Below are 24,278 nucleotides of genomic sequence, written 5' to 3'. Positions count from 1 at the left end.
TCCATTGTTTTCTATAATGCATCGTGCCACTCTCTTCTATCAGCTTTGTCCTTTATTGATTCCCAGACTCCAAAACCAAATGAAAAACTTCATTCTTGTAATCTAAGTATCTTCCTGGCTTTGCACCCTTTTGCACATCATCCACTTGCCTCCCTTCCTCAATCGTTGTAAACTTTTCATTAACTACATTCTACTTTTCTTTGTGTATCCTTCCTTCTCTCCATTCTACAATGGAATCATGCCTTTAGCTGTCATTGTCCATTTCTCTGGAATTCTATAAATACCTTGGTCTATCTCATTGCCATTGAGACTAAACTTAAAAGTTTATTTGACCAAGCTACTGGGTAAGTGCCTTCGTATTTTTCAAAAAATTTGGTATTGATCCTATTGACAAGGGAGAACTGATGCAAGGACAATTGTATAAATTTATGTTTTACAGATTTCTGCATTTAATTACAGAACTGATCTCCAGTTTATGAGCTGGAAGCTGTGGTTTTGACAGTTATTCCTTCATCTGTCACTGGTGGGATATGTAGTATTGTAGTTAATACCCAGAGATTGGTCTGTTGATATGGAAATGCTGGTTCAAACCCCACCAGTACAGCTGGGATATCAGTTAATTAAATCTGGCAAAAAAAAATTAGTCTCAGCAAAAATCACTCTGGTTCACCAGTATTCTTCAGGGAAGAAAGTCTGTTGTCATTACCCAGAGCAATGTGATTGATTCTTAACTGGCTTTAATTTATGAGCAGTTAGGTATGGGAAGTAAATGCCAGCCCATAAGTGAATAAGTAAAAAAAAAATTCAAACACTGTAATTCCTTACCTAAAAAATCTTTGCTTCTCTACCTTTTTTCCCCCTAAAATCTGCCTTTTGACCAAAAGCTTATTTTCCTCTTATCCCATTATAACTATGCATCAATTATTTTGTTTAATAGTTCTACCAATAAGGAAAGTTTTGCTGCATAATTCTACCAATAAGGAAAGTTTTGATGCAATAAATAAAAATTGTTTTTGAAGTAGTTCTGTCAAAATTAGATCATGGGCAAGAGCAGATAAAATATTATATAAATTACTATAAAATATTATTTTCTTCAGTAATTGGAAATATGGCTTCTGTTTTTCAGAAATCACAGCAGCAAAAGTACATCACTATCTACTAGATCAGATAGCAGAGATCAGCAGAATCTAGGTGTCAATATTAAGCGAGGTGACGACAGCAATCAACATGATAGCCTTTCCTGTGAAAGTTCTGCCCCACACAGCCCTGCCCTCATTCCTTCACCGGACTATCAACAGACCAAACAGAATCTCTCTGGTAGCAAGGATTTTGCCAATACTAACTTACCACTTCTTCCTAGTCCACGCCTAGCATCCAAGGAAGCACATGCAAAGACTAAAACTGATTTCCAGGCTGATCAGAAGATTGTGGAAGGTCCTGGTGCAAAATATTTAAAACCTAATACAAAATCACAGCAGAATCGGCACTCATTTGTAGAAATGCCACAAAATAAAACTGGAACTCTGCCAATTGAAAAACCCAACCGTCATAGTTACATAGAACCAGTGCAAGGTTCTGTGTCGCAACAATCAAAGAACTCGGCAGCTTTAACACCATCCAAATCATACAGGACATTGAGTGATTCAAGGTCAGTTGGAAACCTTAATGAAATGAAAGTGCATGGGGAGGATCAGTCATCCAGGTATTTTCCTTCAAGCTGCTTGGAACTCACTGCTTCAAACAATACTTTATCAACTGGACCCAATGAGAACAGGCCAGCACAGAATCCTCCAGCTATGAGTAAAGGTCTAGAAACTCGCAAACCATCTACGAGACATTCAACTAATGAAGATGAGCTAAAGGTTCCTGCTAGCCATCTTGAAGGGGGTCATTCACATTCAGCATCTGCTCCACATGAGTCTTTTCCTTTTGATCTAAATTATCCCAGTCCTTATGCCTCCAAATCACGTTCACAGAGACATTCTATGTATATTCCAAGGAAACAAGTATCTGAAATTAGCTCTGGAAGTGTGGGACAGGGAATGCCTACTAGGACAAATAGTTTACAGATGTTATCTCCTCAAATGCAACATGCTCGGACGTCTCTCAATAGAGGTTCTTTGGGCTCTTCTCGTGAGGATTTTGCTGAAACTCCTGGGGTCAGTGTTAACTTTGCTCTGGTGATTTTGAATCAGAATAGTGCTTGTATTGATCTATTTTTAACTGTAAGTAGTGAAACATACAAAACTATTCTGGTTTTTCAGATTCATTATAGTTCTGCACACTAAAGAAGCAAGTGTTATCATTTGGTAAAATAACAATGTTCCTAAATTTTATTGGTGACCTATAGAATTTTTATTTTCAGTGCCAATTCTATGGTATTATTGATTGCTGCTGTGCTTAGACTTGATCAACTATTGTGAATGGTTGAAACAATCTGCTTCTTTTCAAATTCACAAAATGAGTTCTCAGTTTAATGAAATTATTCATAGCTGATGGAAACAATACCCTATAGAAATGTTACTGAATAATAGCTTTGGAAATGTGCATAGACATCAATATATTCTCCAGAGGAAAGGAGACTGCTTGGCAACAAGTTTTTCTGTATAACAGAATGAAATGATGAGGTGAAACAATGGAACATTGATGTTGAGTGTAATGGGATGGGACAATATAGTTCTGATCCTACATCTCTGCTCAATTTCTGGCCTGAACTGGGATGTGTTTAGAATGCAAGCAGAAGTTGTGGTAACTCACTGCTGAAGCAAGTATGAATTTGGATGAGCTAATTTGGCAGTTCCTTTTCCAGCATATGGTCAAGGTGGGCATTAGAGGCAACTTGACTATTTGGACAAGGAGTTATCAAATCTAGGTATATTGTAGAAGTCAGATCTGAACTTAAAAAAAAATTCATTTAGGGTAAAGTAAATTTTAAAATTTTGTCCATGAAGATAATTCATTGATTTAAACAAAATGTCCATTCTAGACTTTGTGATAACTGAGCATTTTTTATTTGGAAAACTGTTTTATTAAATCATTCCATATATACAGCCAACTGTTGTTCTTTCTGATGGGGGATAATTTGTCATGGTGGTGGCAGCAGTGCAGGCAGGCAGGTTCAGGGGACAGTGACCATTTTTGTCACTGGAATTGTACACTTGTGGGCAGTGAGAACAGGCTAAGTTGAAATTGAAATGTTGTAACGTTCATTTATTTGCATGCTTATAATAAAGGCTTTAGTTCATCCCAATTAAGCATGGAACTAAACCAGAAAGTTTCCCTCTTACTTCAGTAAAAACATAGAACAGTACTTCACAGGACAGGCCCTTTGGCCCACACTGTCTGTGCGACCATGATGCCAAATTTAAGTAATTCCAACTGCCTGCACATGATCGTATCTGTATAATTTTCATTGACATTTTAAAAGTGAAATTTGTCACTAAAACCTTTTGGTATATTATGCTCATTCTCAGAGAATAAAGGCACTCTACATGTATTTATGTTCAGATCTAAAATTTCTGAAATTGCTGGTAAATTTTAATCCCAAAACAAATCTTAAGGTATAGAATGTCCAATATGTGAATTATAAACCTTAAAAATTCATACTAAGTCTCTGGAAGTTATAATAAAGCAATACAATTTATTCCAAGAATGATTAATTCAATAGGTATTATCGCAGTCCTGCATGTGGCTGCAATAATGTCTGTTGTGAACATAGCTGGCGGTAGCTTTATTTTACCAGTTTTGGCCAAGCATTGCACATCTTCACAGATGAGATCATCTTCTAGGAGTTCTTTGTTAGGTTATTGACTAATGCCTTAATTTACCTTTTCAAAGATGATTTCAGTGCCTAATCCTATGTTCTGTAGTTTTGGTTTGTGAGCAAGTACCCAATCAATTATTAATTTTTAATGTTTTTTTACTGGTTGTTACTTTGTTTTTTCTCTTACTCAAGGTAAAGCAGAGAAGACAGTATCTTATACCAACATTAGTTGTTGGAAACTTGATTTTCTGCTTCACAGCATTTCTCATTGGTCTGTAACTTAGTAGATGTGATATTTTTGTTTCTTGATTTTGAGGCATACAAAGATTTTGCAAATTTTATGCAGTCGTATAATAACTAATCTCCGCAAAACAGTCAGTTGTCTTCAGATTTTGATGTTATCTTCATATTATACTTCAAAGAAAGATGAAGTAGGCAGCATTTTATAGTTTTGTTTATCTGAACTTGACTGTTTTGTCACCTTCTATTCCAAATGTATAGATATTTCTTTTAGAGAGAGTGTACTTTTTTCTAATGTTGTTGTCTTTGTCTTGGAATGTTTTGTTCTGTTTTTTGTCTCTAGCATGGCATAATCATTCTCAAAATACTAGGTCTTGAGCATTTACTTCCTCTTATTTATCAGCATTCTGTAGTTGACCACTAGCTCAGTTAATAAAGGTAACAAGGCACATTGGTATTTGAATTTCAAACTATTTTATTATATTACCCACATAAAGAAATTGATGGACAAGTCCACCATGTGATGGATTATCTGAAGTCCTTTTTCATATTGGTATTTAGGGCTTTCCACCACCTTTTTCTGCATAAGATATCTCAACCTACCACAGTTCATCCTCCTGTATTTGATGACAGCCCAGTACCTTTGCTGCATTCAAAACACTGTGGGAACCCAGTTGTTGGATATGCAATTAATATTTGTTTTGATGTGGAATCATGGAATTATTTTCATACAGAAAGAGGGTATTCAGTATAACAGATCTATGCCTACTCTTGATGGAGCGATCCCTTCAAACCCATTCCCTAACTCTTCTTCCAGACTTTTGCATGCTCTTCTCTATCAGCACCTATTCAATTGTCTTTTGAAAGCAGCAACTGATTATATTTCGACCACTCCTCCAAGCATTGAATACCAGATAATTATCACACTTTAAAAGAAACTTTTTTATTCACGTCCCCTTTGTATCTTCTGCCCAAAATTTTAAATTTGTACTGCTTGTCTCAGAATCATCATCTGTTAACAGGAGCAACTTTTCTCGATTTTCATTGTTTAAACCAGATGTGTTTTTGTACACTTCAATTGAAATGCTTCTCAGCAATTTTTTTTCCAAGGAGAACAAACATGCCTTCTCCAGTCCAACCTTACAGCTCATTTATGGAACTATTTTAGCTTTTTTTTTCCTGAACCTCTCTAGGATCTGCACATCCTCCTTAAAATGAGATGAACATAATTGTATACATTACTCCCTTATAGGCTAACCAAAGGTGGCTGTACAACCATTGCCTCAGTTTCTCTGCCACATTAAGATTATAAGCCAACAGCTTATGAACTATTTCCTAGTTAACGTGGAAGATCTAACTCCTACAAAGCCTCATGTCCTCAGAGTTGCTGAAGAAGCAGTGATGTCCTTGTACTCCAGGCAGTGTTCAGTTAATCAAAGGTATTGATTGGTAGTCTTGTACAAAACCAACTTGTGCTTTTCATCCTCCCCATCAACATTTTCATTGCTTAGGCATTTCTTGTTTTTCGTCTCAAAATATAATTTGTCTTCAGTGAGAGAAGCCATATGTTAATGCTTTGAACACATCAAAATCTAAAAGTGGTCTCAGGTTCCTTACAAGACACAAACTTATATCCTTTAGTATTCTTGGATAATTTCAGAAAGTAATTTTATTGCTGCATATGAAAGATGTACATATTTTGAAAAACACAAGGTTTTCATTACATTTTTTACATTTTGTATCAGCTGCTCTCTGTGGTACAGACCTATCCCATTCAGTGGTCTTTCAACTGATCTTAGGTTGTCACATGTGTGGATATAGAAGAATAAATGATTGCTGATAAAACATTTTAAAGGTTGGATTGCATTAGGTATGTTAACATTGAAATTTTAAATGAGCATTAAACAATTTTTGGGGATCTCTACTCAGTGTTGAGAACATGAAACAACTGGAAGATGTTAAATAGTTCCAAGGTGACCTGCAGCCCTTTGGTGGATTATCGTCCAACCTTTGTGAATCCAGAGCAACAAAGTTGGAACATTATTTGATTGACACTGGAGCTGATCACATTTGTACCCTATCTTGATTTCTTACAGAATACTTTTCATCTGCTTTTCCTTGTGCTCTCATCTCCATCCACATTGGCATGTAGCTTATCCTACATCCTTTTCCATTCTTTTGTGTCCAAACTACTTTACTAAGAAATACTCTTGGACTAAACGTTAGCTGTTCTTCAGAAAAAGAGTGAGGAACTAGATAATTAGATCAATTATTCAAACACCTTTGGAATTTTTTTTCACTGGGTAATATCCTAAAGAATTCATTTGAGCTATTCTGGAGAATTCCAAAAGTCTTAAATAAAAACAATGCTGGAAGCGCTCAGGAGCCCTGCCAGTGCCTGTGGAAAGGTGAAATGACCAATACCTCAAGTCCTTAACAAAAGTTAAATTAAGAATATAGAAATGGTATAAGTTACCCAAGATAATCAGCTTGCCTTAATCAAAGGCAGATTAGATTTGAAAAGAAATAAAGTTAATGAAATAGTTTTTAAGATTGCATGCAGCTGGCTATATTGCAAGAATCTTTGTAGAAAATATCTGCCATTTGTTATGAGAGGAAGTATGGTAGTATCAGAATCAGATTTATTATCACATGAAATTTATTGTTTTGCGGCAGCAGTACAGTGCAAAGATATAAAATTACAATAAATTACAAAAGTAAATAAAGAGTGCAAAACAAAAAGGAATGATGAGGTAGTGTTCATGGACCATTCAGAAATCTGATGGCGGAGGGAAGAAGTTGTTTCTGAGTCATTGAGTGTGGGTCTTCAGGCTCCAGTACCTCCTTCCCGATGGTAGTAATGAGAAGAGGGCATGTCCTGGATGGTGAGGGTCCTTAGTGATGGATGCTACATTCTTGAATATGGAGATATGGACAAGAAATTAAAAGTTAGAAAAACTGGGTGTTGCTGATATTGGGGAGAGATTAACTGTGGCATTCCCAGAGAGCAACATTTAGTATTGGGTGCTTTGAATCTGGCACAGAGTGTTAATATCAATAAACTTGGTGTAAGTAGTTTGCACAGCCTTTGTATCGCAAAACATTTTAAATACTGCTAAAGGCAACATTTTAAGTATTAAGGTTAAATAATCAAAAAATGAATTCTGAGTTGCTGGTGGATATTGAACTAAAATTTACAATTATAATTCGAATAAGATGTATTGACAGACCCAGATCACTTGGGATTATATATTTATTAATAAATCATTAGTAAATATTACTCTATTACTCTGGCCATATAACAGCATATCGTAAAAATGGAAAGTGGAAGTGTGATTAAATACAAGGGAAATTATCATAAAGGCAATTCCATCATAGATCACAAATGGTGGGCAATATTTTCCTTTTTTTAATCTGGTCTAATTTCTAAATAAGTTTTCTGTGTTATATGAGTCATTATCAGTCATTATGTCATTAAAATGTGTTCAGTTTTTCAGAAACTGAGTGAAGTCAGTTATTCTCTATGCCTTTTATAATTCTATTTTTGCTGTTGAGATAATTTCTGTATCATACTTTCAGATGGAGCAATCCTTAACTGATGGAAAGCACAGCAGACCGCCAATCAAAGATTCTACCAGGGACAATACAGTGTCATTTCATAGCCATCAACATCAGATTGAGGTTAGACCGAATTACTTTTCATTGCTTTTAACCCATAGCTTGGGAGTCGTGCTTTGTTTCAATGAATATCAGTTTTCTGCTTTCTCTGTGAGGCTAAACTATTAGTAATGCCAAGGGAGATCCATTAATCCTTTCAAAAGAAAACTATGTTGAGCCTGAATTTTATGACTTTTTTTTCCATCTCCCAACTTCCCTCACCAAAATGTTAATTAAACTGCAGCATACAACTTAATTTATCACAGGAGGGTTTGCTGTGGAATTATATTGAGCTTAGAAAGTTACATTTGGAGAAAATGTTATTTGCATTCCTTTGAACTTTAAGGGGCAATCTAACTGGTGTACTTAAAATGTTAATAGAATTCTGCTAGGTAGATACAGAGAATCATGTCATGTAAAGGCTAGTTGTAATCTGGATTCTCTGCACTGAATGGCTGCAGATGCTGGTAAAATTGAACATCAAGGCTAAGATGCACATTATTTTGTTAGTTAAAGGTATCAAAGTATAAGGAAGGTAAATGAGAGAATGCATAAAGTTCCCTTCAGCCACTACCTAATGAAATGGTGGAGCAGGCTGGAGAGTCTGAATAGCCTACTCCTGATTCTATGTTCCTATATCACCCAATTTATTATATGTAATACCAATGTAAGTTTGCTGTTTTATGTGTTCAAGCTTTCAATAGTTTTTCATATTATACCTTTTCTACCATTGTTTCTGGTAAACTGAAAATTGAATGCTACAAATGCCCAATGCATCATTAGAATTTGAACAATTTCATTAAATTTTATTTATTTTATTGGATTTTAAGGTTTTTTGTATTTTGGGGATCAAATTCTACAATTTTGTTGTTTTTCAAAACAATTGACCAGTGACTTTGGTAGAATCCTTCATGTGTCTGCATAACACTAATATGACAGCCATCTTTCAAGCTAAGCTATGTTCAAGCAACAAAAATGGTAACTAATTAAATAATAAGTCGCAATGTAGGGATTTACTGTATTAGAAGAGGGCTTTGGTACTGTTGGAACCTAAAGTGTCCTCGACAAAGCTACAAAAGGCCCACAGGTAGTATCAGGAGTGATTGAGGAAAACCTGGTGTAAACTAGGTTTTTTCTTAGCACTCAAGTTAGAATATTTGGATTAGTTTTTTTGAGTTATTCCTGAATCTGATAAGGGGAATGGGGACTTGATGTTACAAAGGTTTGACAAGTCAGAGGTCCTGGAATCATGACTAGAGGTCCCTACAGAATGATAAAACTTAATGTTAATGAGATATCGAACACTATAATGTTCTAGGACTGAGTGTCCTTGAATATGTTTAGACTGAGGGAAGTAATATCCAATATCCTGTTATCTGTGATAATGGATAGGAAAGGACTCTGAATATTAAGATGGTCCCAGGATGTGTCTGCACTAGGACAGAGGCCTAAACTGGTAGGGCCTCACGGTAATAGCACGTACAGAGCTAAAAAATTAACAGTAGGTACTTCGATCACATCCTCAAAGAAAATGGAGCTTTATAAACTGGAATTTTTTCACTGAGCAATATCCTAAAGAATTCATTTGAGATATTCTGGAAAAATCTGGAAAAATCCAAAAATTGTTAAATAACAACAGAGAATGCTGGAAATACAAAGGCAGGCTTGGCAGCACTTGCAAATACAGAAATAGCCAACACCCCAAGTTTGGGACCCTTGCTCTGATGTTTCCAGCATTTTCTCTTTTTATTTCAGTTTTCCAGTATCTGTAGTTTTTTTGACTTCCAAGAATCTTATGTTTATTTTGGTGGCTTTCCAGAGAAACTATTTCAAGCAGTACATTCATGTGAATGGAAAATGGTGATATTATAGGCATAACAACTTCATCTATTGATGTAGGGTGCATCGCATTGTGCTGACATGTTGTTATTTGAAATCTAATAAATGTAGTAATTTAAGCTTGTTGTCTTGCTTTCCACATGACATTTCTGCATTCAAATTGATGTAAAATTTATTATGAATATGATCCACATCAGGAAAATTTATTAATGTAGAAGATGCATGCACACAAGTTGTGAATCATTCCTGCGAAGTGTAGCATAACTTTTGAATAAGGTGATACTTAAATTGCTAAAATGTAAGATTAAAAATAGCTTTGTATGTAATTTTTTTTTAAAAAATGTGTTACCAAAAGCTATTGGCTACATTTTGCTTGTATTTCCATTTAGCATCATAAACAAATCCAGTTCTGTGTTTACATTTTAGCCTGGAGGATATCATGACATACACTTAGAAGATGGTATATCCACAAAAGAAAATAAATATGTATTTTCGGACACAGTGCCCAGGGATAGACGAGTACGAAGTTATTATGAAGGTAAGTTCAGAACTCATTGACCTATGGAAGCTGATAGCAATATGATGAAGCAAATTTTAACATTTATTGTTTGTTTAGATTATTCTTCATTGGAGGGAACATTCAGTGAGAGAGGACCAATTAATGTGCCAATGGCTGGTAACATTCAGTCAAAGCATTCCAAAAGACATACTGCTATGGACCTTTGGTAAGAAAACAGCCACTTTTCTTTATGTTTTCTTGGTTCTTTAAAATAATATCGAAATAAATTTTTAAGGTAGCCAAAAAGCAATAGCAGTCTAAAACCTTGCTTTCTGACTTGAAGTCTTTGGGAGGAGAAATTGTCCACATTTATTCAGTTGACTGTCGATGAATTCAGAATTTAGTTACATCCAGCATTCACTTTCATGTATTGAATTGCCTACAGCGATTGCATTATATGCACTGTGAAATTAATTTTAACTTCTATCTGTTTGGATGTCAGTCAAAAAACTTTCTGTTCCTTCAAAACAAAATTGTCAATAACAATATTCTGATATAAGTTGATTTTTAATCTTAAAAATCTTTTCACCTGATGGGGGTAATGCTTTGTTTACTTTTAGCATATAGGTATGAGTTCAAGTAGATTCGAAATATTGGGAGAAACTTCTGAGGATCTAAGGTCAATTTTTTTAAATGAGCAGAGGATCAGGAGTAGCATTTAACACCTTGAACCTATGCACTATACAGCGAGTTCAAGGGTAACTGTGACCTAGCTCCACTTCTTCTGATTTTCATACCTTTTGTTTAACAAAAAAATTACCTATCTTCGATTTAAATTATTCATTTGACCTTGTATCAATTGCCTTTTATAGAAGTAAGTTCTAAACTTCTACCACTTTCTAGATATAAAAATAGTTTTTCCACATTCATTTGTAGAATCATTACAAAATGAAAGGTGGTCATTCTGACCCTCTGCAGGAAAAATTTAGTCAATCACTTTCTCCCACTGCAGTTGTTTTATTCCCTCAGCCGTCCAGTTCCTTTTTGAAAGTGAAAATGACATTACATTTGGGTACTGAATTCCAGGTCATGACCACTAGTTGCATGAAAAAAGTCTTGCTTGTGTCACCATTGGTTCTATTGTCAATCATTTTAAATCCAGACCCTTTAGTTCTTGACCCTTTCACTGATGGAAACAGTTTTCCTTTTTTCACTCTGTCTTGACCCTTTGCTCCTGGAAAAAATAACTGGTTTTCAAACTGTGCCCCTGAGCCCAAGACTGCCCATCCAATGGAAATAGTTCCTTTGTTTCTACATCAGCAGTTTCTCTGTGCATGTTGAAACTTCAATTAAGTTTAAATTCCAAAGGAATACAATCTTAATTGTAATATTACCTGCAATTCAGTATACCATCCTCTCCCTCTGAATCCTACGTATCCTCTTTAAGATCTGGTCGCCAGAACTGCTCTCAGTATTGTCATAAGTATTTCAAATGTACTTAAATAGTGTCATTAATATAGTGAAGGCATTCTTTGGCACTTCATGGGAATGTTATCAAAAGGTTTGAAAGTAAGGAGATATCAGAGCAGATGCCTGAAAACATGGTTAGAAATGTGGGTTTCAAGGAGAGTTGTATCAGAGGGTAGAGGCAAAAAAGAAATTCCACAGCTTGAGGTCTTTGGAGCTGATGACACTGTTTCCAGTGGTGGAACAAGCAAAATTGGTGATGCTGGAGAAGTGCATATATCTTGAAAAGTTATAGGGCTGGGGGAGATTCACAGATGGGATAGGACAAGGCCAAGAAAGAAATTGAAAAACAAGGACGAGTACTTTAAAACAGTATAAATTCAGAGAGGACATGAGAGTAGATGGGAGAGAAATTAGAGAAAGATGTGAGTTCAGGTTTAGGGAAGGTGAGTATGTTAAAAGAAGGTTTGACCTGGGAGACAAAGTTAAGGGTAGGGGAGAGAGTGTTGGAGATGCAACAGAGACCGCTGATTGGTTTCAAACTCATCCATGAGCTCCTTAGAATTGAAGGTGGAGGAGGTACTGGAGAGGAGTGGAAGAATTTGCAGCAGAGATGAAAAATAGGTTATTCTTCAGTTCAAGGATATTGTCGTGGATGACTGATCAGTTTTGGATGACAAAAATATGGCCTTTTTATACTTTGTGGTCCAGCTAGACCTGGCAGTGAATGGCTAAACAGGTTGCCTTTCATATCTCTTCAAATTTCTATCCTTTGGATGTAACGGAGTATACCAAGAAGAAAGTGGTAATAGTTTTATTCCAAATGAGCCTTTCAAAGTTGGAGGCGAGGGTGTGGTTGAGCAGAATGCTAGCTGTGGTATTGTCAATGTGAATGGTTAGCACCCAGAAATATTTAATCTGACGTCTAGGCATAGAGTTATAGAGTAATACAGCATGGATACAGGCTCTTTGGCCCAACTCATCCACGCTGACCAAGGTGCCCATCTAAGCTAGTCCCATTTGCCTGTGTTTGGCCCATATCCCTCTGAACCTTTCCTATCCATGTATCTCTCCAAGTGTCTTTTAAATGTTGTTTAAAACTTGCCTCAACCACTTCCTCTGGCAACTTGTTCCATATGTGCACTAACTTTCTGCATGAAAAAGTTACCCCTTAGGTCCCTTTTAAATCTTTCTCCTCTCATCTTAATCCCATGCCCTCTAGTTTTTGATTTCCTTTCTTATCTCCTTTAAAGTCAACCACAAAGAAACTGCCATTTGCTAGGATATCCTTGGAAATTTTTGGTTAATTCCTGTAGAACATTTGCCAAGTTGAAAATGTTTATGCATTAATTGGGTGGATGTTCAGTGTATTATATTTTTTCTTAGTCTTTATTATATCTTAACCACATGTGAACTTGGCTGCGGTTTATGTTTATTTGGCACAACTGGATTGTTTTCTCAATTATATGGAGTCAGCATTCAGTTGAGTGAATCATAGAGTCCCAACAACGTACAACACATAAGGCTATTCAGTGCATTCTGCCCATCCCAGCCAAAATATTTTGTAAATTAATCCTACATTTCAGCTCTTGATCTGTATGCCTGCAGGTTATTATTCTGAGTGCTCGAGTATTGTTTTAATAATTATGTCAATTTTATCATGTATACAGTTGTTCAGAATGGATTCCATTGACTGTTCTTGAGTCCTAATCAATTTCATATCATTGTGATAATAAAAATTAAAATTATTCTTCATTTCAGGAAAAGTACAGAAAATCTTAACATAAACCCTCCAGAGCAAACTAAGGAAAAGGGGAAAGGTTTCTTCAGAGCAATAAAAAAGAAAAAGAAGAAATCACAAACTGTAAGTTTTAATTTTGTTTAAGATTCTTTACAATGGATTGTAAAGTTGGGGGAGGGTCAAAGATTGATCTTAAAATATATTCCCAGTGTTTATTTTATGTGGAGTACTTTCTAGATCTAATTGCTTTCTGACAGGTGTGAAAAAGAGGAATTAATTATACAGTCAAAGGGGCAAATTAAATGCAAAGGTTTTTTACCTACAGCACCCACGATAAAGCTGTTAAAGGTAGCGGAACTATCCATTTTGTGCATTTCCCTCAAACTCTCTTCAAATGTATTAGCAGGGAACTTCAGTTTGTAGTCAAATAATTCTATTTGATTACGTTAATATATGTAATCAACGATATGACTTGATTTTAATACCATTAAAATGGTTGTGGCACTGGAATATTTTTCAATTATTTTCAGAATTCCTCTTGGGCAGTATGTTTTGGTAAGGAAATGAATGTATATTTACAGAAGAAAATCTGGTCACAACAATGTTGATATGTCCTTATTTGGGAAATTTCCGATTTTTAGAATTAATACATTTTCTCATCCAAGTAATTATATTGGCGTGAAAATAAAATTTCCCTTGTGAATTGTAATAGCAATGACAAAGTGAAGCTGCTTTTTAGACTGAGTTTGTATAAAAATCATCTAGTTTATCATTGGAAAGGAGGAATTCTCATTTTCATGTGATGCAAAATCTACTTTGTGAGTTGAAGTATTAAATTATGTTTGAAATTCCAGTTCCTTGGAAAGAAATGGAAGGCATTTCTAACATGATGGATTTTTGCTGTGATGCAAGTACCTTGGGTGGCACATGGTTTCATACTCAGTGAAAAGCTCCTCCTTAAAGATTGTGAAACTGCAAACTTGTGTCTTATTTCTGAATGGAGGCTAAATATGAAAAATAATTGTCTTTTCAAATGCTATTTTGTGCTTTCATGTCTTCCTATAGCCAAGAGCTTATAGAAATTACAGAATGGATACAGTATGGAAGGAGCCCCTTTGGCCGAGCAAGTCTGTACTGGCTCAATGCAAGAGTAATCAAGCTAGTCCCACTCCCCATTCTTTCCTCGTAACCCTACAAATTCTTCTTTGGGATACTAATTCAGCTCACTTTTGAACTCAACGATTGAATCTACCTCTACTTCTACTCCTGGCAGTCCATTCAGATGCAAGGCACTCACAAAGCAAAATAATTTTCCCTCATGTCACTGAAGGTACCTTTACCAGTCATCTTTTTTCAATGTTCCTTAATTCTTGAACCCTCTGTAAATGAGAACGCTCTGTTTATCCTGCCTTTATCCTTGTTTCCTTGCAAACAACTTTGTTCTAAGGAGAACAATATCAGCTTCTCCAGTCCAACCACATAACTAAAGACCTTACCTAGATCAGCTCTACCTCTACTTGCAACCACTTTCCTGTTCACATGGATGCATAATGCTTTAGGTTCCCTTTTATATTTGCTGCTAGTCTCTCCTCAGGTTCTTTACCTGCCTTTCACTTTGTTTAGAGTCATAGAGTTGTAGAGTACAAAATGGGCTCTTCAGCCGAACTTGTCCATGCCGACCAAGATGTCTATCAGAGCTAGTCCCATTTGCCTGCATGTGGATCATATCCCTCTGAACCTTTTCTATCCATGTAGCTGTCTGAATGTCTTTTAAGCATTGTGATTACATCTTCCTCTGGCAGGTCACTCCGTATACACAGCATTCTCTGTATGGAAAAAGTTGCTCATTAAATCTATAGTAATACTATTAGTGGTATTAGGACTGTACGAATTAATCTGGTGTGCATGAACTTGCGTAACCATCAGTGGAGTGTTAAATTGCAGTCTAGATAAGAATTTGCTGACAGTGCTTCAGCTAGCCAAGTTGGAAATAATTTGCCAATTTCTTTGTCAGTCAGGCTATGTGACACCCCTGCTGTAAGTGACTTAGATTCATTTTATGCATATATTTTATGAATAACTATTCTTAAGTCACAACATTTTTCTGAAAATCTATTGTAGTTTGTTTCCTCTGAGCTTTGAAATAGGCTGTTTATTGAGTAAGTTGACATTTTGTTGACATTTTGCTGTACAATTCTTTGCTGTGTGGTATACACCTTACCCCACCTACAGTTCATGGCTGACAGTCATGCCAGTAAGTTATCTCTTAGGAAAATAGGTATTGCATTGCATTGTGACAGGGATATAATACAACTTGAGTTTTTTTTTAAACTTTCAATGTTGGTCAGACCTGCATCGAGAATGTGAACTCTGGCTAACTTCCCTTGACCTACTCTCTTTAAACAAGATCATCCAAAACTTTGCTGCCTTGGTCCTTCCACACACATTCATCCAGTGTTTTTGTTTTTTGTGACATACATTGGCTCGCAGCTAATTAATTCCTTAATTTAAAATTCTCACTCTTTCACTTTCGTTTTCCATGGGTTTATCTCTCTCTATCAGTCATCTCCTCTAAGATTTTAATCCTCTACTGACATTCATTGAGTTATACAGCACAGAAATGGGCCCTTTGGCCCAACTCATCCATGCCAACCAAGTTGTCTATCTGAATTAGTCCCATTTGCCTGCATTTGGCCCATATCCTTCTAAACCTTTGCTATCCATGTACCTGTTCAAATGTCTTTTAAGTTTTGTACCTGCTTCTACCATTTCCTCTGGCAGCTCGTTCCACATACTCACCACCCTCTGTGTGAAAAAAGTTACCCCTCATGTCCCTTTTAAATCTTTCCCCTCTGACCTTGGATTTGTGTCTTCTAGTTTTAGACTCCCCTACACTGGGAAAAACACTGCGGCCATTCACCTTATCTGCACTCCTCATTATTTTATATACTTCAATAACGTCATCTCTCAGCCTCCTCTGCTCCAGGGAAAACTGTTCCAGCCTATCCAGTCTCTCCTTGTAATTCAAACCCTCCAGTCCTAGTAACATCCTTGCAAATCTTTTTTTGCACCCTTTCCTGCCTAACGAAGTCCTTCCTATAGCAAGGCAACCAGAATTGCACACAATTCTCCAAATATGATCTCACCAATGTCTTGTATAGTTGAAACATAACATCCAAACTCTTATACTCAATGTGCTGACCAATGAAAGCAAGTGCATCAAACGTCGTCTTCACTGTACCTGTGCCACCACTTTCAGGGAACTATTACTTGTATCCCTAGGTCTCTGTCCTACAATACTCTCCAGGGCCCTACTATTTATCGTGCAAGTCCTGCTCTGGTTTAACTTGCCAAAATGCAACACTTCACACTTGTCCAAGTTAAGTTCCATGTCATTCCTTGACTCAGTTCCCCAGTTCATCTAGATCCTGTTGTAATCTTAGATAAACTTCTTCACTGTCTGTTTTGATGTTATCCGCAAACTTGCTAACCGCGCCAAACTACATTCTCATCCAAATTGTTAATGTAGATGACAAAGTGGCCCAGCACCAATCCACTGGCCACAGGCCTGCAATCTGAAAAACAAATTTCAATTACCACCCTCTGATCCCTTCCACCAAGATAATTTCGTATCCAGTTGGCTAGCTCACCCTGGATCCCATGTGATCTAACCTTTCAGACCAGCCTACTATGCAGGACCTTGCCAAAGGCCTTGCTGAAGTCTGTGTAGATAATGTCTAATGCCTGATCTAATAAATCCTCTTCATCCCTTCTTCAAAAAATGCAATCAAATTTGTGAGACACAAATTTCCATGCACAAAGCCATGCTGACTATCCCTAATGAGTTCCTGCCTTTCCCAAGACAGTAGATACTGTCTCAAATCCCCTCCAGTAACTCTCTTACCGCTGATGTTCGGCTCACTGGCTTGTTGTTCCCTGGCTTGTCCTTACAGCCCTCCTTAAATTAAGGCACAGCATTAGCCACCCTCCAGTCTTCTGGTATCCGAGCTGTGGCTAATGATGATACAAATGTCTCTGCCAGGAGCCCAGTGATCTCTTCCCTGGCTTCTTACAATGTCCTAGGATACACTTGATCAGGCCCTGGGGATTTATCCACCTTTATGCACTTTAAGAATCTCTCTTTGCAGGACTATTGAACGATCTTGTCACTTGAACGATGTTGTGCTGAACTAATTAAACTAGTAATTAAATGCCCAACTACATAACAACGCAAGAACCTATGAAATAGGAGCAGGAGTAGGCCATCTGGCCCATCAAGTCTGCTCCGCCATTCAATAAGATCATAGCTGGTCTGACCATGGACTCAGATCCACCTACCTGCCTTTTCGCCATAATCCTTAATTCCCCTACTATACAAAAAACTAATATCTTCTGCCTATACAATGTCCATATCCCTCCATTCTCTGTACATTCACATGCCTAGCTAAGTGCCTCTTAAACGTCTCTATCTTGTAATCTTCCTCTCATAATCTTATAAACTTCTATTGGATCTCCCGTTAGCCTCTGCCGCTCCAGAGAAGAAAACCCAAGCTTGTCCACTCTCTCTTTATAGCACATGTCTTCTAATCCTGGCAGCATCCTGGTAGACTTCTTTTGCACCCTCTCCAAAGCCATCCTTTCTATAATCGGGCTATCAGAATTTTAGATGTGGCCTTACCGGATTTATATTAAGTTGCAACGTAGACTAGTTTGAACCCTCCTGAGTAGCACTAACAAATCTCCTCTCCAGGTTATTGGTCTCCCTCCAGTTTAGGTCCAATACATCCCTCTTGTACAGGCCATCTCTGCCCTAGAAGAGATCCCAATGGTCCAAGAAGTTGTATCCCTCCTTCCTGCACCAGCTTCTCAGCCACGCATCGTTCTTCCCTATCCTCCTATTTCTACCCTCTTTGGCATATGGCACTGGGAGTAATCCAGAGATTGCAACTCTTGAGGTCCTGCTTTTTAACCTTCTACCTATATTCACTCTGCGGGGCCTCATTTCTTTTTCTACTATTTCTAGTCTCTGAAGGCCCTAAGCTCTGGAATTTTCTCCCCAAAAACCCTCTATCCCTGTTCTGCTTTAAGACTCTGCTGTTAGTGTCTATGTGAATCAATGCAACTGGATCCTTCCCTTCCCACTCTTCTCCAGCCCAGAAGAGATGTCCTTAACCCTAGCACCAGGTAGGCAGCACAGCCTTCGTGACTCTTTGAGGCAGATAAGTGCATGTTCCTCTAATTATGCTATTCCCTATAACTTACATTTCTCTTTTCTCCCCCCCACTTGATTGGCTCTCTGTGCCATGGTGCTGTGGACAGTTTGCACATTCTCACTATAGTAGACACCCTTGTCCATACAGGGAGCAAGAATCTCATATCTGTTGGATGAGGACTGAGGCTTCTCTGGAACTATCCTTTGCATTCCTCTAGCTACTTCTGCAATCACACTTTCATTTCCCTGACCATTTGCCAATTTAGAGACAGTTAATCTGAGGGATGTGACTGCCTCTTGAAATACCATGTCTGGGAATTCTCCCCCTTCCTGATGTGTTGCAGTGTTTAGATCTGGGACTCCAGCTTATTGACCCAGAGCTAAAGTTCCTCGAGCAGCCAACCCTTGCTGCATATCTGGTCACTGTTTGCCACACTTGGGTCCAGCAGTTCTCACATGTTGCAACTATAGCATATCGTCTGCCCAGCCATCTGTTCTAATTAATTAGTTGATTTTATTAATTCAATTACTTTATATTGGATTTAACCTCTTTAAACATGCAGGACTTGCTCACACTAATATGCCCTGATTTGAAATACTTGACCAATCAGAATAAACAGAAAGGGAATGAATATAAAATATGTACCCATCGCCTACCTGAGTCCTGTGACCTCACACACAGGCATGCTAGGTATGGTTTTGCTGGTCTAGGATATTCCAGATGTCTGCCTAATCTAATGCACAAGTCTATTTTTAATATGGATTTGTTTTGGTTTGTGGCAATCATACAATGTTTGAAATTTCAGCAATATTATAGCAAAATATCAATGAGTTCCATGTTGTCCTTAATGAATTAGAGGAAGTCACATAACTAAATTGGTAGTTTTGTAATATCACGGTTGGATCTCTTTAAATGAGTGAAAGTGGACACATCTATGATTGGTAGTTTGAAATTGTTAGTTCAAAACCTGCACTAAAAGAAAAATGTCGTGTTTGTACTTGCTAATTGTTTGGGAAAATCAAAACTTTTCAGTCAAAATCACAGAAATATATCAATATGTGTGTTACAGTGTGTGTGTGTGTGTGTGTGCACTTGGTATATTTATATCTTATATTACAGGCAGAAAACAACGATGGAGAAAATCCAAGTATCAGAAAATCCCTCTTTCCTCTTTTTAGTGCAAAGAGCCATTTAAAACATATGTGTTCCTCAAGAGAACTTCCTGTAGTCAATCTTCCCATGGTATTCATTTTACAATACTGTATTCCTAACAAGCTATAATACTTCAACGTAATAACAGCTAGAGCATGCACATACTGAATATATATTTCTTTGAAATGGACTTGAGTTTGGGTCTTCCTCTGTATTCTCATAAATAATAGAGGGAATGCAGATAGGAACTTCACTCTTGAGAGTAACTGGATACTTTCAATTTTTCGGTGAAAAAGAGCTTTCCTTTCTTGCTGCCATTGAACTAACAGCATGTACAAGAATCAGAAGGTTTCAGATTTGGGAAGCAGTAACAAGAAAGACACAGCTGCATGTAATGGGGGAATGCTGAATTATATACATGATTTAACTATGGTGCTTCTTAGAGAAAACAAAATCTGATATTTTTCATGAGGATTAATTAATGACCACTTCAGAGATACACCTGAAACATCAATTCGTAAACTATGCTACATAGAAAGCTGTGCTTTTAACTGTATTCACACTGTTGTAACCTTATGGTTTAGGGGGAAATCAAGTTTGTTTGCACAAGACAGCAGACATGCTGCTGATCTGTCCCTTGTATAAAAGTTCATTCATATCAATAATATTGATTTTCTTGGTTATGCACAATTGGCAGAGTTTTTCCATTGTAATGAACATGAGGCACTTGTTCGCTCTCAACACACTGCAGAGCTGTCAACAGTTTCTGAAGTCTGTGCATTCATGGGTTAAGGCATAATTTCAGATCTCTGTTTTCAGTAATCCATGCTTTTCCAAAGTTTGTGGTTTTGAAGTCCTTATAGATGAAACTTTTCTAAATTACTTTTTGAAATCAACTTTTATGAACCTTGCTTACTATAAAAGCCCTTAAAAATTATCCTTGTTGAATAAATAAGAAACTAACTTTTTAATGACCCAAGCTGAGCCATAATTACTGTGAAAATTACTATGTCCCCAAAATATTAACTTTTAACTGAATTCTGCAAAGAATATTTCAAAATTCAATAATTTTGAAAATTTAAAAATGTTTAACTTTATATTGATTTATTATGGCTTCTACTTTAATCTCACACATGTTCCAATCTTTATTTTGGGCTCTGTAAACTATTTAAAATGTTGATTACTGTTGCTGGACTTCAGAGGCCCCCCATAACTTATGGCAGAATTAACTTAACGTCAGGAAAGGAGAAATTCATGCCATAGAGATCTTTTGGAAAAAGGACCAAAACATCCTATTTACTGACCCATTTTCTCATCCATAACAAAAACTTGCATTTCAGTTTATATCCCCTTGCAAGAACAGAGAAAGTCTCTTTCTAAAATTAATATTTTTGGATGTGCAATTGTAGTAAGCAGCTAAAACAATAAATCTTTGCATAAATATTCTACAAATAACTGTTAATATATTAATCGTCTACTTCCTCCTCTGATAGGCACCATAGAGGAATACTTTTGGACAAAGCTATGTAATCTTTCATTCAGTCTAGTTTTGACATTCCATCTTGACTACCAGCTGCATACATATTTGCATCATTACCAAGATTCTATTCACTCCGTTTCCAGGCTGTGATCGAGCTAAACTCTAAAGAATGCATGTCCTTACCAAAGTTGAAATCCAAGAGCCATAGAATATTATGTACGAGTTCCTGTGGTAATGTAAGCCTCTTCATTTTTAGATGCCTAGTAGTGATGGCCATGATCGCCAGGCATTACAGAAAGCTCTACAATCACGTCAAAACAGAAGCAAGGACTGGCCCACGGACAAAATGGTGGATGATCAGCCTCAGGTATTTTTCCAAAGCATCTTTGACTGTTTCACAGCCAGTGAAATATTTTTTGATGTGCACTCACAATTGTTAAGTGGGGTAATTTGAACAAAATAGAATTAGCTTTTGCAGTAAGTTCTGATGCAAATAATTGCTCTCCTTTTCAAAAGTGGTTTTGTGATGATGTTGCTAATTTTTCCTTTCCTAGGCCATTCCTTGGGATTGAGGATAACTTGCTTCCATGACACTTTGCATGCTCTCCATCACTTCAACAACTTCCAGTTCCCCGGTCCTGACCACCCCATTTTTACCATGAATGTTGATTCTCTGTACACTTTCATCCCCTATCAGGAATGCCTTAAGGCTCTCCATTCCTTTCTCGATAACAGATCCAACCAGTTCCCCTCCACCACTGCCCTTCGTCTGGCGGAACTGGTACTCACCCTTAACATCTTCTCTTTCGGCTCCTCCTACTTTCTCTAAACTAAAGCCATGGGTACTCACATGGGCCCCAGCTATGCCTGCCTCTTTGTTGGCTGTGTGGAACAGTCCATGTTCAAGGCTTTCACCAGTAACGCCCCCCAACTCTTTCTCCGCTATATTGATGACTGCATTAGGGCTGCTTCCTGCACCCGTGCTGAGCTCGTCAATTTCATCAACTTTACCTCCAACTTCCACCCTGCCCTCAGATTCACTTGGTCTATCTCTGACACCTCTCTCCCCTTTCTGGATCTCTCTGTCTCCATCTCCAGAGACAGATTAAATTAACCACAGACATCTTCTACAAACCCACTGACTCCCAGTTACCTTGACGACACCTCTTCCCACCCTGTCACTTGTAAGGACGCCATTCCCTTCTCCCAGTTCCTCCACCTCCACCGCATCTGTTTCCATGATGAGGCCTTCCATTCTAGGACATCAGAGGTGTCCTCCTTTTTCAGTAACCGGGGTTTCACTTCCATCACCACCAATGCTGCCCTTACCCGTACCTCCTCCACTTCCCACACCGCTGCCCTGCCCCCCCCCCCACCCCCAACATCACAGGGGCAGGGTTCCCCTAGTCCTCATGTACCACCCCATGAGCCTCTGCATCCAACACATCATTCTCCGCAACCTCTGCCACCTCCAACGGGATCCCACCACCAGGTACATCTCCATTCCTTCCCACCCCCCCCCACTTTCAACAGGGATCGCTCTCACCACGCCTCCCTTGTCCACTTGTCCCTCCCCACAGATAACCCTCCCAGCATTTATCCCTGCAACTGCACTAAGTTCTACACCCGTACCTACATCTCCTCCCTCACCACCATTCAGGGTCCCAGACAATCCTTCCGGATGAGGCAGCGCTTCACCTGTGAGTCCGAGGGTGTCATTTATTGCATCCGGTGCTCCTGGTGCAGCCTCCTGTACATCGGTAAGACCCGACACAGATTGGGTGACTGCTTTGTCAAGCAACTTTGCTCTGTCTGCTGCAACAGCCAGGCTACCCACTTCAATTCCACATCCCACTCCCATACCTACACGTCTATCCATGGCCTTCTCTACTGCCACGTTGAGGCAAGATGCAGGTTAGAAGAACAACACCTCACATTCCGCCTTGGGATTCTCCAACCTGATAGCCTCAACACCGATTTCTTTAACCTCCGTTAAACCCACCCCTTCCTTTTCTTCCCCCCCAACTCCTTTGTCTTCCCTTATTCCTGTGGCTCCCTTCCCCCACCTTGATGACCTGCCCATCTACTTTCCTCCCCTCCTCCATCCTTTATTCCATGGTCCACTGCCCTGTCCTACTGGATTCCTTCTTCTTCAGCCCTTTGGCTCTTCTACCTATCACCTCTCAACTTATTATTATATCTTCCTCCCCCCCACCTTCCCTCTCTCACCTAGAGTCGCAACTCGCATATTACCTGCCTGCATGTGCTCTTCCCCCTCCCCCCACCACCTTATTCTGGCTTCTGCCCTCTTCCTTTCCAGCCCTGATGAAGGGCCTTGGCCCGAAACATTGACTGTTTATTTCCCTCCATGGATGCTGCCTGACCTGCCAAGTTCCTCCAACAATTTTTGTGTATTGCTCCTGATTCAGTATCTGCAGAATTTCTTTGTCTCCATTCCAGTTGTGTTGGTTCTGAGGTGACAGTAAAGGCCAATGTGGAAATTGCAGACTCTTCCACATTTGGAGCTGGAGGTGACTGACAGGGTGGGGAAGTGGGTGGGTGTTTTGAGATGGTGCACTTCTTCTGCCATTTAAACTGGGCTTCTGTGTGCTCCCAATGCATGGACTCAAAGTTCTCACTACCGCCCCAAATGCTCATTCTCCACTTGGAGTTGTCGTGGACCAGGGATTCCCAGAAGTTAGTGGGCATGCTGCATCTTTTCAAGGTGGCTTTGAGCACATTCTTGAATCTTTTCTTCTGTTACCCAATAATCTCCTTGTGTGACAGAGCTTGGAATAGAGTGTCTATTTCAGGAATCTGGTGTCAGGCATGTGAACAATATAATATGAACAGCTGAACTGATGGGGGTGTTAACTTGGGAGAGAACACTGATGTTGGTTCACTTCTACTTCCAGTGGATGTGCAAGATTTTGAAGAGAAAGTATGGGTTGTCTTGTAAGTATAAAGGAGGGCTGAGATCATTGCTGCCTTGTAGTTTTCTGCTCGGTGTGAAGTCTTGATCTTCAAACACCCTATTCCTTAATTAATTAAAGGCTGTGCTGGTGCATTGAAGGTAATGCAGAATTACACCATCACTGTCTTCCTTCATGGCTCCCAAGATGTGAGATGTGGTCCATGTTTTCTAGGGACTCACTGTAAACCTTCATTTTTGGAGAGTAGTGTTGTACAGTTGGGACAGTTTGATAGAGGACTTTGTCTTGCAGATA

At 38.3% G+C, this 24,278-nt stretch overlaps 1 protein-coding gene across 4 annotated transcripts in view; it reads left to right on the top strand.

Annotated features, from left to right (window-relative positions):
* The window catches only part of cdkl5 (cyclin-dependent kinase-like 5), a 115,455-nt gene that overhangs the window by 83,442 nt on the left and 7,735 nt on the right, over nt 1-24,278 (top strand). For 3 of the 4 annotated variants that reach the window (XM_052013976.1, XM_052013972.1, XM_052013974.1), the window contains 7 exons: nt 1,127-2,159; nt 7,583-7,684; nt 9,926-10,037; nt 10,116-10,224; nt 13,227-13,329; nt 19,539-19,661; nt 21,308-21,418. In XM_052013976.1, the coding sequence (XP_051869936.1) occupies nt 1,127-2,159; nt 7,583-7,684; nt 9,926-10,037; nt 10,116-10,224; nt 13,227-13,329; nt 19,539-19,661; nt 21,308-21,418 (1,693 nt within the window). The remainder of the gene's footprint in view (nt 1-1,126; nt 2,160-7,582; nt 7,685-9,925; nt 10,038-10,115; nt 10,225-13,226; nt 13,330-19,538; nt 19,662-21,307; nt 21,419-24,278) is intronic. The other variant, XM_052013975.1, reaches the window with a different exon arrangement.

Source organism: Pristis pectinata, chromosome 4 (genome assembly GCF_009764475.1).
Source record: "Pristis pectinata isolate sPriPec2 chromosome 4, sPriPec2.1.pri, whole genome shotgun sequence".
Classification (NCBI taxonomy): domain Eukaryota; kingdom Metazoa; phylum Chordata; class Chondrichthyes; order Rhinopristiformes; family Pristidae; genus Pristis; species Pristis pectinata.
Note: the sequence above shows the minus strand (reverse complement) of the source record. Positions and strands in the feature narration are given on the sequence as shown.